General features: G+C 39.3%; 1 protein-coding gene across 4 annotated transcripts in view; it reads left to right on the top strand.

Annotated features, from left to right (window-relative positions):
* Positions 1 to 20155, top strand: part of LOC135104258 (breast cancer type 2 susceptibility protein-like) — a 315255-nt gene that overhangs the window by 20733 nt on the left and 274367 nt on the right. For all 4 annotated transcript variants that reach the window (XM_064011445.1, XM_064011444.1, XM_064011446.1 and 1 more), the window contains exon 2: positions 1478 to 1556. In XM_064011445.1, the coding sequence (XP_063867515.1) occupies positions 1499 to 1556 (58 nt within the window). In that variant the 5' untranslated portion in view covers positions 1478 to 1498. The remainder of the gene's footprint in view (positions 1 to 1477; positions 1557 to 20155) is intronic.

Below are 20155 nucleotides of genomic sequence, written 5' to 3'. Positions count from 1 at the left end.
GCATGCAAATTTTAAATTGGTGGCAACCATTAAAAAATCAAATTCATATACATTACCCTTCTTATGCCAGTCAGCAAGTTATCAAACATAGTGGAACCTTGGTTACCATATGTCTCCCTTTTGAAACAATTCGGTTTTTGAACAAAATTTTGAACTTGTTATTGCTTCAGTTGTTATATCATAATTAAAATCTCAAATATTAAAAGACTACAAAGGCTGCCGTTTATTATTAATTCATAGTTTCCTTAAATATCTACTTTGTTTTTATATATTTGGAGGAGAGACACAATGTGTAAGACAGTAATTCAATCTTTGAAATAAGGTAAATGTGATCCTGTTGAAAAGCCTCAATGTAAACAAACAGTTTTCGGCTCTCAGGAGTAATTCCGAACCACCTGTGGCTCTCTTGATGATCCCCCAGCTCCATCACTACTGCACAACTGCATTTTTCCAATAGCTTTCCCCAGTGGCAAGATGTCTAAGTGTTATGATCATCTGCATTTTGGTGGTAAGTGGGTTGCTCCTCTCTGTGTCCCTCTGTAAGGTTTCCCTCACCAGATAAATCTAAACAGTATTTTCAAATGAGTTCTCTCACTAAGTTCATTCATTACATCCTTTCTGGATAAATAATATGTGAGCTGGAGATGTTGTGATGAGCCATCTTTGCTTTGGGAGTGTCTATTATAAGACGCTAAGACAGGCTGGACTGGTGTTTGGTAACAGATTAATCCATTTTACATTGATTCCCATGGGGAAAATAGTTTCGGTTTTCAAAAAGTTGGATTTCAAATGGCATTCAGGAATGAATTAAGTTTGAGGACCGAGGTTCCAGTGTATGTTAGTGTTGAACGTTGGGGGCTGGCTGTATAGTGTCAGTGTTTAAACAGACATATGACATGATTGATTGGTCGTCTTCTTGCAGTACATGAAAAATGGTAATTTTCAGTAACATATTATGTATTGGTGTATTTAATAGTGCATTATGTACACATTGGAAGGGTTTAGGCAACAATCATACAACTATGCCATAGGAATATATTTTGCTTACCATCCACTTCTTGGGTTGAAGTCAAGCTGTTGATTATTTAAAAATTAGTATTTTTTTTTTAATTTTTATAAAGTGAAAAGAAAACTGCAGTGTATAGATACTGTTTTTCTGGGTGTAAGCACTGTCATGAAGTTAATGATGCCAAGAGTTCATGTGTGATGTAGGTTCTCTCATATGCTTAGGAATATTGAGAACTTCTCAAAGTTTGAACAATGTAAAAGTCTTCCAGCTAAAAGAAAAATAGATTTGTATTTGACAAAAATGCAAAAGTTGACTACTTGGTTTCAGAATGAGTTAAGCTGTGTGTGTGAGTGAAATTTTACATATACTATTAAAAATAAAGATGGCAATGAAATTGCTGATAATCAAGGTGATACATTGTTTCTTGATTCTTGGTCTGAACATTTGTTAATGAATTAACAATTTCAGTTTTCAGAACACATTGAATGTATGGCTGCCAGTCCCCAGTTAGCGTTATACACCTGGTATCACCAGCACAAGAAGAAAGGTAAGATATAAAGATTAACATTAACATGAATATTGTAATGAGTTTTAAATTATGTTAATAGAAAGAAATGCTAGGCAAAGATAATTTGCCTCACATTTGGATTTGCAATATTATACACTAAACTACTGCTCCAATTTAGTAAACCCATATTTCTACAATTTCTCAGTTTAGTAAAACATTTTGATGAATTTAGATGGATATTTTATTTGTACTATATTTATTTTAAGATAAAGATATCAGATTCTGTCAGCAGTTTGTAATATAGTTGTTTTTATATATGAAAGGTTGTCTAATATCTTCTTAAAATCACTCTTATTTTGGTATATATTTCTTACTGAAATTAATAAGAGTGACAGTTTTGTGGAATGTGTTGTTGGGTGTTGTGTAACTACAATTATGATCTTGGTTTTTGTCTAAGTACAATTGTGATCAATTTGTTAAGTGAAGTAGTAGTTGATAGATATTTGACAGATGTTAAGTACTGCAACAAAGTCATTTTATTCTAATAATATTTTCATCTGTAGTCTCATGGTCAACTTCCTCTGTCATGGTCAGTTTATTTCCATTCCAACTCTAGAATTGAAGAAGAATTGATTACTGGATGATTTGAAAAAAAAAGTTATATACTGATAGTAAGCAGTACACAGAGGCAATAGATGCAGTAGGCACCTGCTACCATGCTTAAATGCTTCTAGAGAGATACATACAGGGGGGAATGAAGGGGTGCTGTAACCATGGTACTGGTTCTTCCCATAGCCTTTCTATTTTCTTTTGTCTCACTACCACAAAGTATTTGCTACTTGGACTTTTCTAAAGACATGTTCTCCTACTATTCATACTACAAGTCATGTGAACACTTATGTGATCTTAAAATCTAAATTATTATGAAAATAGTTGAAAGAAAAATATCCTCAGAGTCCCTATCTGGGCCAGGGTCCATGATGTGCCCAAACTATGGTGTGGATGATATGATGTCTTTATGTTCTTTTATCACCTCCAACTTTCTTTGTGTTAATTTCTGCAACATTTGTGGCTTTAAATGTAATTTTCAATCTGTAGAATATCACCTCACTTCTTTTAAGCCTCATATTTCTCAGAAACCCATTTTTTTTTTTTTTTTTTTTATGTAGGAAGGACACTAGCCAAGGGCAACAAAAATCCAATAAAAAAATATGCCCACTGAAATGCCAGTCCCATAAAAGGGTCAAAGCAGTGGTCAAAAATTGATGAATAAATGTCTTGAAACTTTCCTCTTGAAGGAATTCAAGTCATAGGGAGGTGGAAATACAGAAGCAGGCAGGGAGTTCCAGAGTTTACCAGAGAAAGGGATGAATGATGGAGAATACTGGTTAACTCTTGAGTTACAGAGGTGGACAGAATAGGGGTGAGAGAAAGAAGGAAGTCTTGTGCGGCGAGGCCGTGGAAGGAGGGGAGGCATGCGGTTAGCAAGATCAAAAGAGCAGTTAGCATGAAAATAGCGGTAGAAGACAGCTAGATATGCAACATTGCGGCGGTGAGAGAGAGGCTGAAGACAGTCAGTTAGAGGAGAGGAGTTGATGAGACGAAAAGCTTTTGATTCCACCCTGTCTAGAAGAGTGGTATGAGTGGAACCCCCCCTCACATGTGAAGCATACTCCATACATGGATGGATAAGGCCCTTGTACAGAGTTAGCAGCTGGGGGGGTGAGAAAAACTGGCGGAGACGTCTCAGAACGCCTGACTTCATAGAAGCTGTTTTAGCTAGAGATGAGATGTGAAGTTTCCAGTTCAGATTATAAGTAAAGGACAGACCGAGGATGTTCAGTGTAGAAGAGGGGGACAGTTGAGTGTCATTGAAGAAGAGGGGATAGTTGTCTGGAAGGTTGTGTCGAGTTGATAGATGGAGGAATTGAGTTTTTGAGGCATTGAACAATACCAAGTTTGCTCTGCCCCAATCAGAAATTTTAGAAAGATCAGAAGTCAAGCGTTCTGTGGCTTTCCTGTGTAAAATGTTTACCTCCTGAAGGGTTGGACGTCTATGAAAAGATGTGGAATAGGAGTGGATAGGACAAGAAGTTTGGTTTAGAAGATCATTAATGAATAATAAGAAGAGAGTGGGTGACAGGACAGAACCCTGAGGAACACCACTGTTAATAGATTTAGGAGAAGAACAGTGACCATCTACCACAGCAGCAATAGAACGGTCAGAAAGGACACTTGAGATGAAGTTACAGAGAGAAGAAGAGAAACTGTAGGAGGGTAGTTTGGAAATCAAAGCTTTGTGCCAGACTCTATGCAACAGGAAAAGTTTCACCAAAATCTCTAAAAGAGGATGACCAAGACTCAGTAAGGAAAGCCAGAAGATCACCAGTAGAGCGACCTTGACGGAACCCATAATGGCGATCAGATAGAAGGTTGTGAAGTGATAGATGTTTAAGAATCTTCCTGTTGAGGATAGATTCAAAAACTTTAGATAGGCAGGAAATTAAAGCAATAGGACGGTAATTTGAGGGATTAGAACGGTCACCCTTTTTAGGAACAGGTTGAATGTATTCAAACTTCCAGCAAGAAGGAAAGGTAGATGTTGACAGACAGCTGAAAGAGTTTGACTAGGCAAGGTGCAAGCACAGAGGCACAGTTTCAGAGAACAATAGGAGGGACCCCATCAGGTCCATAAGCTTTCCAAGGGTTTAGGCCAGCGAGGGCATGGAAAACATCATTGCGAAGAATTTCAATACGTGGCATGAAGTAGTCAGAGGGTGGAGGAGAGGGAGGAACAAGCCCAGAATCGTCCAAGGTAGAGTTTTTAGCAAAGGTTTGAGCGAAGAGTTCAGCTTTAGAAGTAGATGTGATAGCAGTGGTGCCATCTGGTTGAAATACAGGAGGGAAAGAAGAAGAAGCAAAGTTATTGGAGATATTTTTGGCTAGATGCCAGAAATCACGAGGGGAGTTAGATCTTGAAAGGTTTTGACATTTTCTGTTAATAAAGGAGTTTTTGGCTAGTTGGAGAACAGACTTGGCATGATTCCAAGCAGAAATATAAAGTGCATGAGATTCTGGTGATGGAAGGCTCAAATACCCAATGTGGGCCACCTCTCTATCATGTATAGCACAAGAACAGGCTGTGTTAAATCAAGGTTTTGAAGGTTTAGGTCGAGAGAAATAGTGAGGAATGTATGGCTCTGTTCCAGACATTCTCACCTCTTTTATGTGCTCAGAGATGGGTCTCTGACATAGAAGCAGTAGTCATTCTGAGGAAAATCAGCATAATACCTCTTCAGGTCCCCCAAATTAGTAGAGGCAAAATACCAGAGGTATCTCCGCTTTCAGTGTGAAATACTATGTTACTAGTTATTGTTTTTATTCATCCTTTAGAAGTGTCTTTTTATTTATTTATTTATTTATTTAATTATTTATTTTATTTATTTATTTTATTTATTTTTCATGTAGGAAGGGAAACGGCCAAGGGCAACAAAATTATGGTAAGAAAAAAAAAAGGCACACTGAGGTACTGATTCCTGAAGAGTCAAAAGTGGTCGTCAAAAATTAAAGGATAAGTGTCTTGATACCTCCCTCTTGAAAGAGTTCCAAGCCATAGGAAGGAAGAAATACAGAAGCAGGAAGGAAGTTTCAGAGTTTACCAGAGAAAGGGATGAATGATTGAGAATATTGGTTAACTCTTACATTAGAGAGGTGGACAGAATAGGGGTGAGAGAAAGAAGAAAGTCTTGTACAGCAAGGCTGTGGGAAAAGGGGAGGCATGCAGTAAGCAAGTTCAGAATAGCAGTTAGCATGAAAATAACAGTAGAAGACAGCAAGAGATGCAACATGGTGGTGATGAGAGAGAGGCTGAAGACATTCAGTTTGAAGAGAGGAGTTGATAAGACAAAAAGATATTGATTCTAAAGAGTGGTATGAGTGGATCTCCCCATACATGTAAAGCATGCTCCATACATAGATGGATAAGGCCTCTGTACAGCAACTCCTGCACTGGTGCCCTTCTCCAGTGCCCCTCAACCATCTGTCTCTGTTGGGGAGAGGCCTGAAGTCCTCCGGGATCTCCAGTTTTCGCACTTGGAATTTCTCTGTCTGAGCTTATCTAGAGTGCTGTCTCCGCAAGTGGTGTCGGATCCTTCTGAGGCCCTTCACAACTCTTCTTTTTGCCAGTACCAGTCCTGCTGGAAAGCTTTGTAGTCCTTCCTGTGCAGTAAACATATTCAAGACCTCTCTCAATATGTGGTACTTCAGTTATTCAGTTTCTTGTTTCATGAGAAAGGCCACTCCACCTACTACTATGCATACCCACATCACTGCTCTGGAGGCTCCACTTTGTTATGGCTTTGGCATTTCACTGGACCCCCTCTGGCTGAACTGGAGGCTCCACAGCTTCTTCCTTCAACATCCTGCTCCTTGTTAGTCTTGTCCTTTCTGGTCTCTCTCTAAGGTTCTGGACCCCTTGGTTCCTCTTTTTCATGAGCTTCCCTCTCTGGATCTGATTTTTCAGAAAACTCTGTTTTTGGTTGTCTTAGCATCTGGCCAGCTTGCTTCACAATTACATGCCTTGTCTTGCTGTCCTGCTTTTGGTGGCATCCAGGTTTCATTGGCCCCTGTCCCTTCCTTTTTGGCCAAGAATGAATGAGAAGATCACTGCTTTTTCCCCATTATTATCCTGGTTTGGTTTCAAGGTGGGTTCATCATCCTCTGTGTCCTGTCTCTTCTCTCTGCCAGTATCTTCTGCCTTCTGTTGATTCTTCTTCAGACTATCTCTTTGTCTGGCCTGACTCTCACTGTCCCTGCTCCAGTGTTCATATTGCACAGGTTTTGTGTGATTTTATTAATTGTGTAGACCCAGGACATTGCCCAAGAGGTCAGGATGTCTGGAAAATGGGAGCTTCTCTGCTTTTTCTTCGTTCCCATTCCTTGGAGACTACTTGCCTAGGAGGCCAGAGGAGCTCAGCTCACACTTTTGTCCATCGCTACCTTTCCACTCAAGTCACCGATATGCCCTGTGTCATGATGAGCTTAGGCCCTCTTGCTTAACTGATCCCTTGTTTGAGACCTCATAGGTTCAGGGTCCCCCTTTTTCATATTCTATGAAACTTTGGGTTTGTTTTCTGGGTTTTGGTCATCTGTAACTTACAGACCTGTGGCCCCTTTGCGCGTGTTTTCTTGGTTTTGTTGGGGAACATTCTTGTGGTTTCCCCATCGGGTTAATCTTAATCAGTGTTTGCCTCTTGAGGACATCCTGCTGTTGCTTACATCACAGCTGTGGATCTTTGGTCTCCTCATTTGGTGAGTATGTGTCATAAGTTGGTGTCTGCCTAGACCACCTCCACATGGAAAGCAGCATTGGCATCCAGGAAGTGGCCACCAAAATGGGATTTTGAACATAGTGAAAAATCCATTTCTGGTGGCACTGTGTGGATGCCAATGTTTTGGTTTCACACATAGCTTCCTGTCTCATTCAGACCTCACCTGGCTATACATGGTATTTTCTGACTGTGAGTTCTACATGTCCTGTCTTCCTTATTTTCCTTGGTCATGCCCCCTTTCAGGTTAGTCGGTAGTTAGACAGGTATTTAAGTTGGGGAATTGAATGACATTTGGTGTTTTTTTCCTATTTCTATGACTTCTTTTTTTGGCAAGTGTTTGTTGTGTATAGCTGCCTATCTGTGTGTAGGTGTTACAATTTGCTGGATCCAGACTTATATCTCAAACATGTTGATGCAAGTCCTGTGCATAAAGCTTTGGCATCCACTCAGCACCATTGAAAATAGATTTTTCACTCTGCTCAAAATCCTTTTATCTAACTTTGTCTTAAGTTCATTTAACTGTCCAAATAATTTCAAACTTCCACAGTTCTATGTTGGAAGCTATTTTCTTAACATCTCTTCTACAAGCATCCTTTTTCAATTTTCTGCCATGTCCCCTTGTGTCGGAATTATTGTTCCAACTGGGAAATTAATGATAATGGGAATTAGTTCAATGGAAATATAAAAGTCCATCGTATTGAGTGGATGAAGTGATGAGGATTCGGTTCTAGTGGATCCGGACTTCCGGAACAAAACCATTCTCACTTTGCTTCAAATCCTGGGAGTTAGTCAACTTCCAAACAGTGGCCAGATAACATGCTAACACTCCTTCTCAACTCTACTATCCTGGTGGACATTCCATTCAAACTCCAGCTAAGTACTTTGTTTAGTCGCAGGCCGGTGTTCTGATAGTTATTTAGCTATCAGTGTGTCTGCCTAACCCTAGGTAAATATTTATAACCTGGCACTGGCCTTGTATGCCAGTCAGTTTGCCACATAGGTCCTTCAGGCTGGATCCTCGTTGGTGACTTAACTTGTGCCCACCATGCGTATCTCTAGTATCTGTGTGTCACTAACACACAGCAGAAGACGATAAACATCCACTGTTTATTTTGAGTGGTGTGTCTGGCAATGGTGTGGTGGATCAATGCATCACACCACAAATTCTAACCACCCAGTAACAATCTGATTTGTCATATCACCCTTTAAACCTAAAATGGAGGATATCAAGAAATTGAAATGAATTGGAAGGGGGCTCAAGGCTGGCATCATTACCATCAGTAAGGATCTCCTAACCTTGGCTTCGTGCCACTAACGTGCATGAATTAGAGGCAAAACAATAAAAATTACACTAGTTAAGATTAATAATAACAATGAAAAAACTTATGATCTCCTGGATCAAGCAAATATGCAGCAGGCTGTGATAGAGGATGTTAATTATGAAGAAGAAATTAATGAAATCCTCTTTAGATTAAAGGTCACACAAAGTACTCCAAAATGAGAGACCAAAGAAACCCTTTTCAAGCTATCTAAACCTAATTTAGCCTCATTTAACGGCAATCTAACCAGGTGGGTTAAGTTTTGGGGCCTATATGAATGCTTCATTCATCAGAATAACAGCCTAACATCAATCCAAAAGCTTACTTATCTGAAGGGCCAGCTGGAGGGAGAGGTAGCACAATTGATGTCGGGTTTCAATTTTGAAGCCTTGAATTATGATCCACCCATACAACTACTCAAAAGACAATTATGGCAGGAAAGACAGGCTCAGGTATGCCTTGGTGACTGAACTAAGCTGCAAAAACCTGATAATGAGATCACTATCCTCAAACAATTCATGGCAAGATATGAAAGCCTATATAAATCACTGATTGCACACATTATCAGTAGAGAAGAAGTGTGCTCTACATTCCTCATAAATTACTTTCCAACCCATATAAGGAAAAAGCATAAAAAAGAGTATTGATTAACTTTGGATTGTTTGAGGAATGAAATATTTACTCTAGAAAGTAATCCATCTAGTGGTGAGAAGGATATAGAACACCATACAATAGATAGCTTTGATATTAATCAAAATAGGGAAGATAAACCTAAAACTCAATGTAAACTGTGCCAAAAACAAAATCACCCATAGTTTAAATGCAGACAATATCCAAATCCTGACAGAAAAGTAAAAAGATCAACGCAATTAAGGCTATGCAGTGGATATCTAGAACCTGGCAATGGTAAGAAAGGCTCCACAAATCCCAACATTAAAAATTACAGGTTCTCTTTAAAACCTAAAGCAACAAACAAAACAGTGGCTGAGGCCAAACTAAGGGAGACAACAACATTAATCTTAACAGCTCCCTAGGAAAGAACTATCTTACCAACCTTAATGTTACCTCTCATTGGAAAAGGAGGTAAGATTACTAAATTAAGGGCCTTATTAGATTACTGCTCACAAAAGGTGGTGCAAGGCAAGGGTTTGTTTATGTTTAGGAAAACTGATTGTACTGCATGTGATTTTATAGCATCTTTGTCCATCCATCCTTTTTTGTTAAAATGTACAAAAACAACTAGTGGGAATTTTATTGTAGGTTTAGTTTTGGGGTAGAAGGTGATGGTACCTTATTACTGGTAATACATTCAGGGGATTTTATTCATTGTACTGGTATATCACTGTCTCAGTTATCTGGTGCTCACTGACGCAAATATTGCCACAGATGGTTTGGTAGTTTGGGTGTTGTCTTATACCACTGATATCAGCTAAAACCATTAAAATTCTAACTGAAATTTGGGAGTCGTCATATCTGAAAGTTGTCTTATCCACTAAAATATATGGTACTTAGCTATCTGTGTGTCTGCCAAACCCAAGGTAAATATTTATAACCTGGTACTGTCCTTCTATGCCAGCTTGCCACACCTTGAGACTCTTGTATCCAACATCACCAAGTCCTCCCTGTCCAACTTTTCTATTCCTGTCATCACTCTACACAATGTGATCAAATCACCTCTCGTCTGCTCCAATATTATAGGATCCAATTTTGACAATCCTTATTGTTGTTGCTGCTCTATATATCCCTTCCAATTTTCTTATACATTTCTTGGCACTAGATGACCATACCACAGCTGCATTCTCCAATCTTGGGTGTATCATGGTCATAATAATTTTTTTTATAATTTCTTGATCCGGATAAGTAAATTCTGCCCTTATGTTTCTCAGTTGGTTATACGTTTTGCCTTTAATCTTGTTTATGTGTTTCTCTGGTGACAGCTTATCAGTAATTATTACTCCAAGGTCTTTTTCTTTTCTTCTTTTGCGGATTCCCTTATTCCCCAATGAATAATCTCCTGTTTATCTCTTGCCACTCTTGCCAAATTCTATCATTCTATTACATTGCACTTCTTTGCACTGAAATCTACTTGACACTTTTGGCTCCACTCCCAGATCTTCTTTAAATCATGTTGGAATGCTGTGCAATCTTCCTCTTTTTCAGTTTTTCTCAATAACTTGGTATCATCTGCTAATAAGCTTATGTAACAGGTTATTTCTCCTGGTATATCATTAATATATATAACAAACATTACCAGTGCCAACACAGACCTCTGTGGAACCCCACTTTAAACTTCCATCCAGGCTAACCTTTGATCCTTGATTACTGTTCTTATCTCACTATTTTCCAAGAAGTTCTCCATCCACTTTAGCAGCCCTTCTTGCAATCCTTCAGAAATCCTCAGCTTCCATAACTGTCTGATATGCAGTAGTTTGTCTGCCTAACTGTCTCTCTCCTGCACAATGTCTATAACTCGCAAATAGAAACTTAATGAATTTGTAGTATGTGATCTCTCTCCTCGAAAACCAAATTGTCTGTTTGTTAATATGTTGTTTTCTTTCAAAAACTTGATCCATTTTATCTTTTATAACTTTTGTATATTTTAACCACCACACTTACTAATGACACTGGTCTGTAGTTTGAATGGTCTTCCTTATCTCCTCCCTTGAAAATTATCACTATATTTGCTCTTTTCCAGTCCATTGGGACTCTTTCCTTTATTCATGAATGTATTATGACTGGATCTTTTGGGCTAACTGTTGACTACTCTCCCTTAATATCCTTTTTGATACCCTGTCTGAACCTGCTGCCTTCCTTATATCTTGGTCCTTTATTATCTTCTTTGCTTCCTGCACCATAACATTTGTTTCTTTTGAACCCTACATTAACCATCTCTACATTCTCCTGCTCCTGAAAACCACTCTCTCTTGTAAAAACCTTCTGGAAACAGTTATTCATTTCTTCACCCATCCGTCCTGTCTCTTCATATATCACTCCATCAACTGGTAGTTTATTTATTCCAGATTTGTTCTTTAACTTCCCATTCACATATTAGTTGACCTGTGGGCCTCCACAATCTATCCACCAATCAGGAAACTACTCATTCAGGTACCTCCTCATCTGCTTGCTGTAATGAGGTGGGGCACCATTTTGTTGCAGGATCATCTGCTGTTGGATGTTTTGTGGCACTTCTCTGAGGTGCACAGGAAACATGGCTTGCAAAATATTTAGGTAGATGTCTCCTGTAAGACGATTTTGGGAAATATAGGATGCAATTAAAATGTCTACTATGATGCCACATCAAACATTAACAGAGAAGTGATACTAGAATTTACACTCCACTGTTTTGTGTGGATTTTCCTGTGCCCATCAGTATTTATTGTGAGTGTTGGCTGTTTCCTGTCATGTGAATATCACTTTGTTGGTGTAAAGGATGTTGCTGCAGTGTTGTGGATGTTGTTGGAACCAGTGGCAGAAATTAAGCCTTCTTTCAAAATCTTGGTTTTAAATATTGTGTTTTCTGTAAATGATATGGATGAAAGCCTTCATTCTTTAATACTCGCCAAGCTGTCATGTGAGGAACACTCAGCCTTCTTGTACTGATGGTGGGGCAACATATTGACACCTGCTGAAATGATAATTACTCCCAGTGAGGTCTAAAGCACTGTTCAGGGGGTGCTGTGAACTTATCATTAAACCCAGATGTGACCTCACTGAACGTTTCCCTTTGTGTCTCACAACACAAGGGGGTAGTCACAGCCTGCCCTCTAAAGATAGCTCTCTTCCTCCACCCAAAACAAACAGCACCTAATAACACACACACACCCTTCACTCAAAAATTTCAAAATTATCATGGCGACTCCTACACCAGCCTCGGAATCCTCATCTGGGGAAAGAACCATAAATATCCCCAGGTCAGACTGCCTTTCTGTCGATGACCCTAAGTGTCTTCACATCCCCCTCAACTTTTTCTTCATTAACTTCTGCAACAATCGCAGTCTAAGATCTAATTTTCAATCTGTAGAACACTACCTCTCCTCTTCTAAACCTCATCTTTTCCTCACTGAAACTCAGGTGTCTGATGCAACTGACAGTATCCCTTTTCTGTTCCCTCCTACTTTCTCTATCCTCATTTTCAATCCAAAGCTGGATGTTGCATTTATGTGTGCAATGACTTAACCTGCTCTTGTGCCCACACTTTTGAATTTTCTGAGCTTTCCACCTGGCTACGACTACAGAGTCACTCTCAAACTAAATTTATATGTGCTGTATACCTCTCATCTAACTCCTCTGACTATAAGAAATTCTTTGACTATTTAACTTTCAAAGTGGAGTACATTCTGACCCTCTTCCCTTTTGCAGAGATCTCCATTCTTGGAGACTTCAATGTTCACCACCAGCTTTGGCTTTCCTCTCCCTTCACAGACCATCCTGGTGAAATAGCCTTCAACCTTGCTATCCTCCACGACCTAGAGCAATTGGTGCAACACCCTACTCGTATTCCTGATCGTCTTGGAGATATGCCCAACATTCTTGACCTTTTCCTGACCTCTAATCCTTCTGCTTATGCTGTCACCCTTTCTTCTCCGTTGGGCTCCTCCGATCACAGTCTCATATCTGTATCTTGTCCTATCGCTCCAATCCCTCCTCAGGATCCCCCTAAGTGAAGGTGCCTCTGGCGTTTTGCCTCTGCTAGTTGGGGGACCTGAGGAGGTATTTTGCTGATTTTTCTTGGAATGACTACTGCTTCCATGTCAGAGACCCGTCTTTGTGTGCTGAACGCATAACAGAGGTGATAGTGTCTGGCATGGAGGCGTACATTCCTCACTCTTTTTCTCGTCCTAAACCTTCTAAACCTTGGTTTAACACAGCTTGTTCTCGTGCTATACGTGATAGAGAGATGACCCACAAAAGGTATTTAAGCCTTCCATCACCAGAATCTCATGCACTTTGTGTTTCTGCCCGGAACCATGCCAAGTCTGTTCTCCAACTAGTCAAAAACTCCTTCATTAACAGAAAGTGTCAGAACCTTTCAAGATCTAACCCCCCTCATGACTTCTGGCATCTAGCCAAAAATATCTCCAATAACTTTGCTTCTTCTTCTTTCCCTCCTTTATTTCAGCCAGATGGCACCACTGCTATCACATCTATTTTTGAAGCTGAACTCTTCGTTCAAACCTTTACTAAAAACTCTACTTTGGACGATTCTAGGCTTGTTCCTCCCTCTCCTCCACCTCTGACTACTTCATGCTACCTATTAAAATTCTTTGCAATGATGTTTTCCATGCCCTCGTTGGCCTAAACCCATGGAAGGCTTATGGAGCTGATGGGGTCTCTCCTATTGTTCTCCGAAACTGCGCCTCCATGCTTGCACCTTGCCTAGTCAAACTCTTTCAGCTCTGTCTGTCAACATCTACCTTCCCTTGCTGGAAGTTTGCCTACATTCAGCCTGTTCCTAAAAAGGGTGACTGTTCTAATCCCTCAAACTACCATTCTATTGCTTTAATTTCCTGCCTATCTATAGTTTTTGAATCTATCCTCAACAGGAAGATTCTTAAACATCTATCACTTCACAACTTTCTATCTGATCGCCAGTATGGGTTCCGTCAAGGCCACTCTACTGGTGATCTTCTGGCTTTCCTTACTGAGTCTTGGTCATCCTCTTTTAGAGATTTTGGTGAAGCTTTTGCTGTTGCCTTGGACATATCAAAAGCTTTTGATAGAGTCTGGCACAAAGCTTTGATTTCTAAACTACCCTCCTACAGCTTCTATCCTTCTCTCTGTAACTTCATCTCAAGTTTCCTTTCTGACCGTTCTATTGCTGCTGTGGTAGACGGTCACTGTTTTTCTCCTAAATCTATTAACAGTGGGGTTCCTCAGGGTTCTGTCCTTTCACCCACTCTTTTCTTATTATTCATTAATGATCTTCTAAATCAAACTTCTTGTCCTATCCACTCCTACGCTGATGATACCACCCTACACTTTTCCACGTCTTTACATAGACGTCCAACCCTTCAGGAGGTAAACATTTCACGCAGGGAAGCCACAGAATGCTTGACTTCTGATCTTTCTAAAATTTTTGATTGGAGCAGAGGAAATTTGTTATTGTTCAATGCCTCAAAAACTAAATTCCTCCATCTATCAACTCGACACAACCTTCCAGACAACTATCCCCTCTTCAATGACACTCAACTGTCCCCCTCTTCTACACTGAACATCCTTGGTCTGTCCTTCACTTATAATCTAAACTGGAAACTTCACATATCATCGCTAGCTAAAATAGGCTTTCTGAGATGTCTCCATCAGTTTTTCTCACCCCCCAGCTGCTATCTCTGTACAAGGGCCTTATCTGTCCATGTATGAAGTATGGTTCACATGTCTAGGGGGGGTTCCACTCATACTGCTCTTCTAGACAGGGTGGAATCAAAAGCTTTTCATCTCATCAACTCCTCTCCTCTAACTGACTGTCTTCATCCTCTCTCTCATCGCTGCAATGTTGCATCTCTAGCTGTCTTCTACTGCTATTTTCATGCTAACTGCTCTTCTGATCTTGCAAACTGCATGCCTCCCCTCCTCCCGCGGTCTTGCTGCACAAGACTTTCTTCTTTCTCTCACCGCAATTCTGTCTACCTTTCTAATGCAAGAATTAACCAGTATTCTCAATCATTCATCCCTTTCTCTGGTAAACTCTGGAACTCCCTGCCTGCTTCCGTATTTCCACCTTCCTATGACTTGAATTTCTTCAAGAGGGAGGTTTCAAGACAATTACCCTTCAGTTTTTGACTACTGCTTTGTACCCTTTTATGGGACTGGCATTTCAGTGGGCATATTTTTTTATTGGATTTTTGTTGCCCTTGGCCAGTGTCCCTCTTACATAAAAAAAAAGACAACTATCCCCTCTTCTTCAGTGACACTCAACTGGCCTCCTCTTCTACATTGAACATCTTAGGTCTGTCCTTTTCTTATAATCTAAACTGGAAACTTCACATCCCATCTCTACCTAAAACAGTTTCTATGAAGTTAGGCATTCTGAGACATATCTGCCAGTTTTTCTTATCCCTCCAGATGCTAACTCTGTACAAGGGCCTTATCTGTCCATGTATAGAATATACTTCACATGTCTGGGTGGGGGGTTCTGCTCATGCTGCTCTTTTAGATGGTGGAATCAAAAGCTTTTTGTCTCATCAACTCCTCTCCTCTGGTTGTCTTAAGCTTCTTTCTCATTGCTGCGATGGTGCATCTCTAGTTACCTTCTACCACTATTTTCTTGCTAACTGCTCTTCTGATCTTGCTGACTGCATGCCTGCCCTCCTCCTAGAGCCTCACTACACAAGACTTTCTTCTTTCTCTCACCCCTGTTCTGTCCACCTCTCTAATGCAAGAGTTAACCATTATTCTTGGTCATTTGTCCCTTTCTCTGGTAAACTCTGGAACTCCCTGCCTGCTTCTGTATTTCAACCTTCCTATGAGTTGAATTCCTTCAAGAGGGAGGTTTCAAGACACTTATCCTTCAATTTTTTTTTACTACTGTTTCAGACCCTATTTGGGGACCAACATCTTAGTTGGCTATTTTTTTATTGTTTTTTTTGTTGCCTTTGGCTGATGCCCCTCCTACATAAAAAAAAAAAAAAAAATTCATTCCCTCCTGCACTGAGAAAAACAATAGGCTTGGTCCTATCATTTTCCAAGCATATGCCTATCCTATCTGCTATCTTCCCTATCCCAGCCCAAGGTAAACACACTCTTGACCTACACTTCCTGTCTCTGGCACAAAATGCACTATCTAAGTGCCTAACCTGACAATCATCAAGCACAAACACGCTATCTTGGGGCAGGGTAACTGTGTCTATCTCATCCTTCTCTTTGTTTCCTCCCGCCACATCCACCTCCTCCTCTGTCATTCCCTCCAGGATACTGAAGGAATTTTTCATCTCTATGTGGTACATCTTCTTATGAGGTGCCTTAAGGACATTCAGCCTCTTAGTGAAAATTCACATAACCGACTACTTCTCCTCCATCGCCTTACTAGGTAAGGTGGTGGTGGGGCATGATCCTCACTCAGGTGCTGAGATCCTCTCACAAAATTCAGCCTGCAGGTCTGAGATCCTTTCATGAAACTCAGCCTGCACCTCTGAGATTCTTCGATGGAACTCAGCCTCCACCTCTGAGACCTTTGCAACAAAAGCCTCGTGAACAGGAGAACTAATGCAACCAGATGACTCAGCAACACAAGGCTGAGTCAACACAGTGGAGTGAGAAAAGAGAGAGAGTCAAGAATGAAACTGTGTTGAGTCTACACTAACCAGCTATATTGTCAGGTCATTGCTCACTAAACATGTCCATTTGCTAGAAACAGAAGAACAATTAACATTAAAGGAGTGATAGAAGATGGCAAAAGATACAGCATTTTGGTGAAGAGAGAAAGTGAAAAAGTTGGTCAGAAGAGAAGTGTTGAAAAGACAAAAAGCTTTTGATTCCTTGCTGTTCAAGAGAGCAGCAAGAGTGGAGTCACCCCCACATATGTGAATCATATTCTGTACATGGGTGGATAAGGCCCCTGTACAATCCTTTGTTGAAGGGATGAGAAAAACTGGTGGAGATTGGTCAGAATGCCTAACTTCATAGAAGCTATTTTAGTGAGAGATGAGATAAGAAATTTCCAGTTTAGAAGTATTATTACAATCAGAAATACATAAAAGAAAGAAAAAAAAAACATATATATATATATATATATATATATATATATATATATATATATATATATATATATATATATATATATATATATATATATCAGTGAAAAACATGAACATACAGAGTAGCATATTAAATAAAATAGATTGGTTATTGCCTGGTGCGAATGGAGTCAAGGAGAGAAGTGGCTGTAGTGAGGGACAGCAGAAGGAAGAAAATTATGGAGCGAGAAAAGAGAGAGAGTCAAGAATGAAACTGTGTTGAGTTATACTATTAATAGTATAACTCAACCCAGTTTCAACTCTTTTCTCGCTCTAATTTTCTTCCTTCTGTTGTCCCTCACTACGATCACTTCTCTCCTTGACTTCATCCACACCAGGTAATAACCAACCTATCTTATATATTTTATATGCTACTCTGTAAGTTCATGTTTATCACTGATATATATCTTTTTTTATACAGGGTGTAATGTGAGTTTCTGCAAATACTGAAAAAGGGGAAAGAACGTGTAATTCTAAGTAGAAAATATTATATACACATGCATTTTAAGGCTTTGTTTATCCCGTCAGAGGAGTTGAAAATGTATGGGTGTACTGTGTGTGTAGCTATGAGATGACAGACAGACAGTTGCATTGTTGCAGCCTTGGAGGTGCCACTTGCTCAAATTACAAATGGTTTAATCTTATTATTTGCAGACTGTGGAATATTACAGTATCTTGTAACAAGTCAAATGGTATTGAAAAGCCATGTAATTTACTGATAAACATTACATGACAACATTAGTGTGGTGATTAAAGTGAGGGAGGTGGGGGGGGAGTGAGTCTGAGTGACCTTGAAAACAGCTGAGTGATGATGCCATGTAGCATTTTACAGGACTACTTTTAATCACTGCTATAATGTTGTCGTGTAATGCTTATTGGTAAATTACATGCTTTTTTAACACCATTTGTCTTGTTATAAGATACTGTAATATTCCACAGCCTGTAAAAAATGAGATTAAACCATTCGTAATTTGAGCAAGTGGCAACTCTGAGGCTGTGACAATGAAACCATCTGTCTGTCACCTCATAGCTACACGCATAGTATACCCATACATTTTTCAACTCCTCTGATGGGTAAACAAAGCCTTAAAATGCATATGTGTATAAAACATTTTCTACTTAGAATTACATGTTCTTTCACTGCTTTCAGTATTTGCAGAAACTCGCATTACACCCTCTATATATATCTCCATCTCTGTCACCTCCCCTCCCCCATAGCTATCACAGATAAGAAGTGCTCTCTCTCTCTCTCTCTCTCTCTCTCTCTCTCTCTCTCTCTCTCTCTCTCTCTCTCTCTCTCTCTCTCTCTCTCTCTCTCTCTCTCTCTCTCTCTCTCTCTCTCTCTCTCTCTCTCTCTTGTTTATTATCCTTTCTCTTTCATTCTTTTTACTTTCTTCATTGCACCATCTCACCGTACATTACAATATGTATATATATATATATATATATATATATATATATATATATATATATATATATATATATATATATATATATATATATATATATATATATATATATATATAGTGGAACCTTGGCTACCAAATGCATCCCTTTTGAAACAAATTGGTTTTCAAACAAAATTTCAAACTCATAATTGCTTCGGTTGCTGTACCATAATTCGGTTCTCGAAGAAAGTTACTTAATTTCAAATGTTAAAAGGCAAAACAAAAGCTGCTGTTTATTACTAATTTATAGTTTCTATAAATATTGCCTTTGTTTTTATATATTTGGAGGAGAGAGACATTGTGTAAGACAGTAATTTAATCTTTAAAATAAGGTAAATGTAATAATGTAATCCTGTTGATGAATTGATGTAAACAAATATTTTTTTTGCTAGCTTAGGAATAAACCCAACTTGAGCCACCTGTGGCTCTCTTGATGACCCACAACACAATCAGCACTGCAGAACTGCATTTTCCCACTAGCTTTTTCCAGTAGCAAGATGTCTAACTGTTACGATCAATTTCATCTTGGCAGTAAGCGGGGTTGCTCCTTTCTGTGTCACTCTGTAAGGCTTTCCTTACTAGATCACTGACAAAAAGAATACCTGCATGGTTTAAACAGTATCTTCTGATGAGTTCCATGTCACTAAGTAGAAATTTATTATTCATTGTTTTCGTGTGAAGTGACTTATGTTTTTGCAAGAGACTAACTTATTTAGATAATAAAATGTAGCTTGTATTAATATGATCTCTAGTTACTGTGTAGAGGTGGTGCCCAAGGGGTGTAGGTAAACATGATGTATAACTGCTATCATATATTAATATAATATAACAAAAACTGTACAAGAAAATAAGGGTGAGCTATCAGGAGCTGCATGTCCAGGCCCGAGGCTGGTCACTCTGGGGGAGATTCCTTCATGGCTGGCGGCTCAGGTCATGGATGGGGCTCTAGACCTCAGTAGTTTATATGTTTCTCCCATGATTTTGTTTACATCCTTCACATACGACAGTTTGTTAGAAATGGTTACTCCCAGATCTTTTCTTTTGATCTTATAGTAATTTTCTCTTTTCTCAAATAGTAGGTCCCTTCTGTTCTTCTCACACTTTTTCCAAACTTCACTACACTACATTTCTTGCCATTAAACTAAATGTTCCACCTCAACAACCATCCATTTAACTTTATTAGGTCTTGATTCAGAGCTTCGCAGTCTTCTTGATTTGTTACTTTCTCATAATTTTAGTATCGTCAGCAGAGAGATTCATTTAGCTAGTCATCCCCTCCATCATGTCGTTTACATATATTGCAAATATAACTGGTGTTAGTACTAATCCTTGTGAACTCCACTTATTACAGTTCTCCTTTTCAACTTTTTCTTTCTTTTTTTTTATGTAGGAAGGACACTGGCCAAGGGCAACAAAAATCCAATAAAAAAATATGTCCACTGAAATGCCAGTCCCATAAAAGGGTCAAAGCAGTAGTCAAAAATTGATGAATAAGTGTCTTGAAACCTCCCTCTTGAAGGAATTCAAGTCATAGGAAGGTGGAAATACAGAAGCAGGCAGGGAGTTCCAGAGTTTACCAGGGAAAGGGTTGAATGATTGAGAATACTGGTTAACTCTTGCGATAGAGAGGTGGACAGAATAGGGGTGAGAGAAAGAAGAAAGTCTTGTGCAGCAAGGCCGCAGGAGGAGGGGAGGTATGCAGTTAGCAAGATAAGAAGAGCAGTTAGCATGAAAATAGCAGTACAAGATAGCAAGAGATGCAACATTGCAGTGATGACAGAGCGGCTGAAGATGGGCAGTTAGTAAAAA

The sequence above is a fragment of the Scylla paramamosain genome, chromosome 10 (genome assembly GCF_035594125.1).
Source record: "Scylla paramamosain isolate STU-SP2022 chromosome 10, ASM3559412v1, whole genome shotgun sequence".
In the NCBI taxonomy this organism is placed as follows: domain Eukaryota; kingdom Metazoa; phylum Arthropoda; class Malacostraca; order Decapoda; family Portunidae; genus Scylla; species Scylla paramamosain.
Note: the sequence above shows the minus strand (reverse complement) of the source record. Positions and strands in the feature narration are given on the sequence as shown.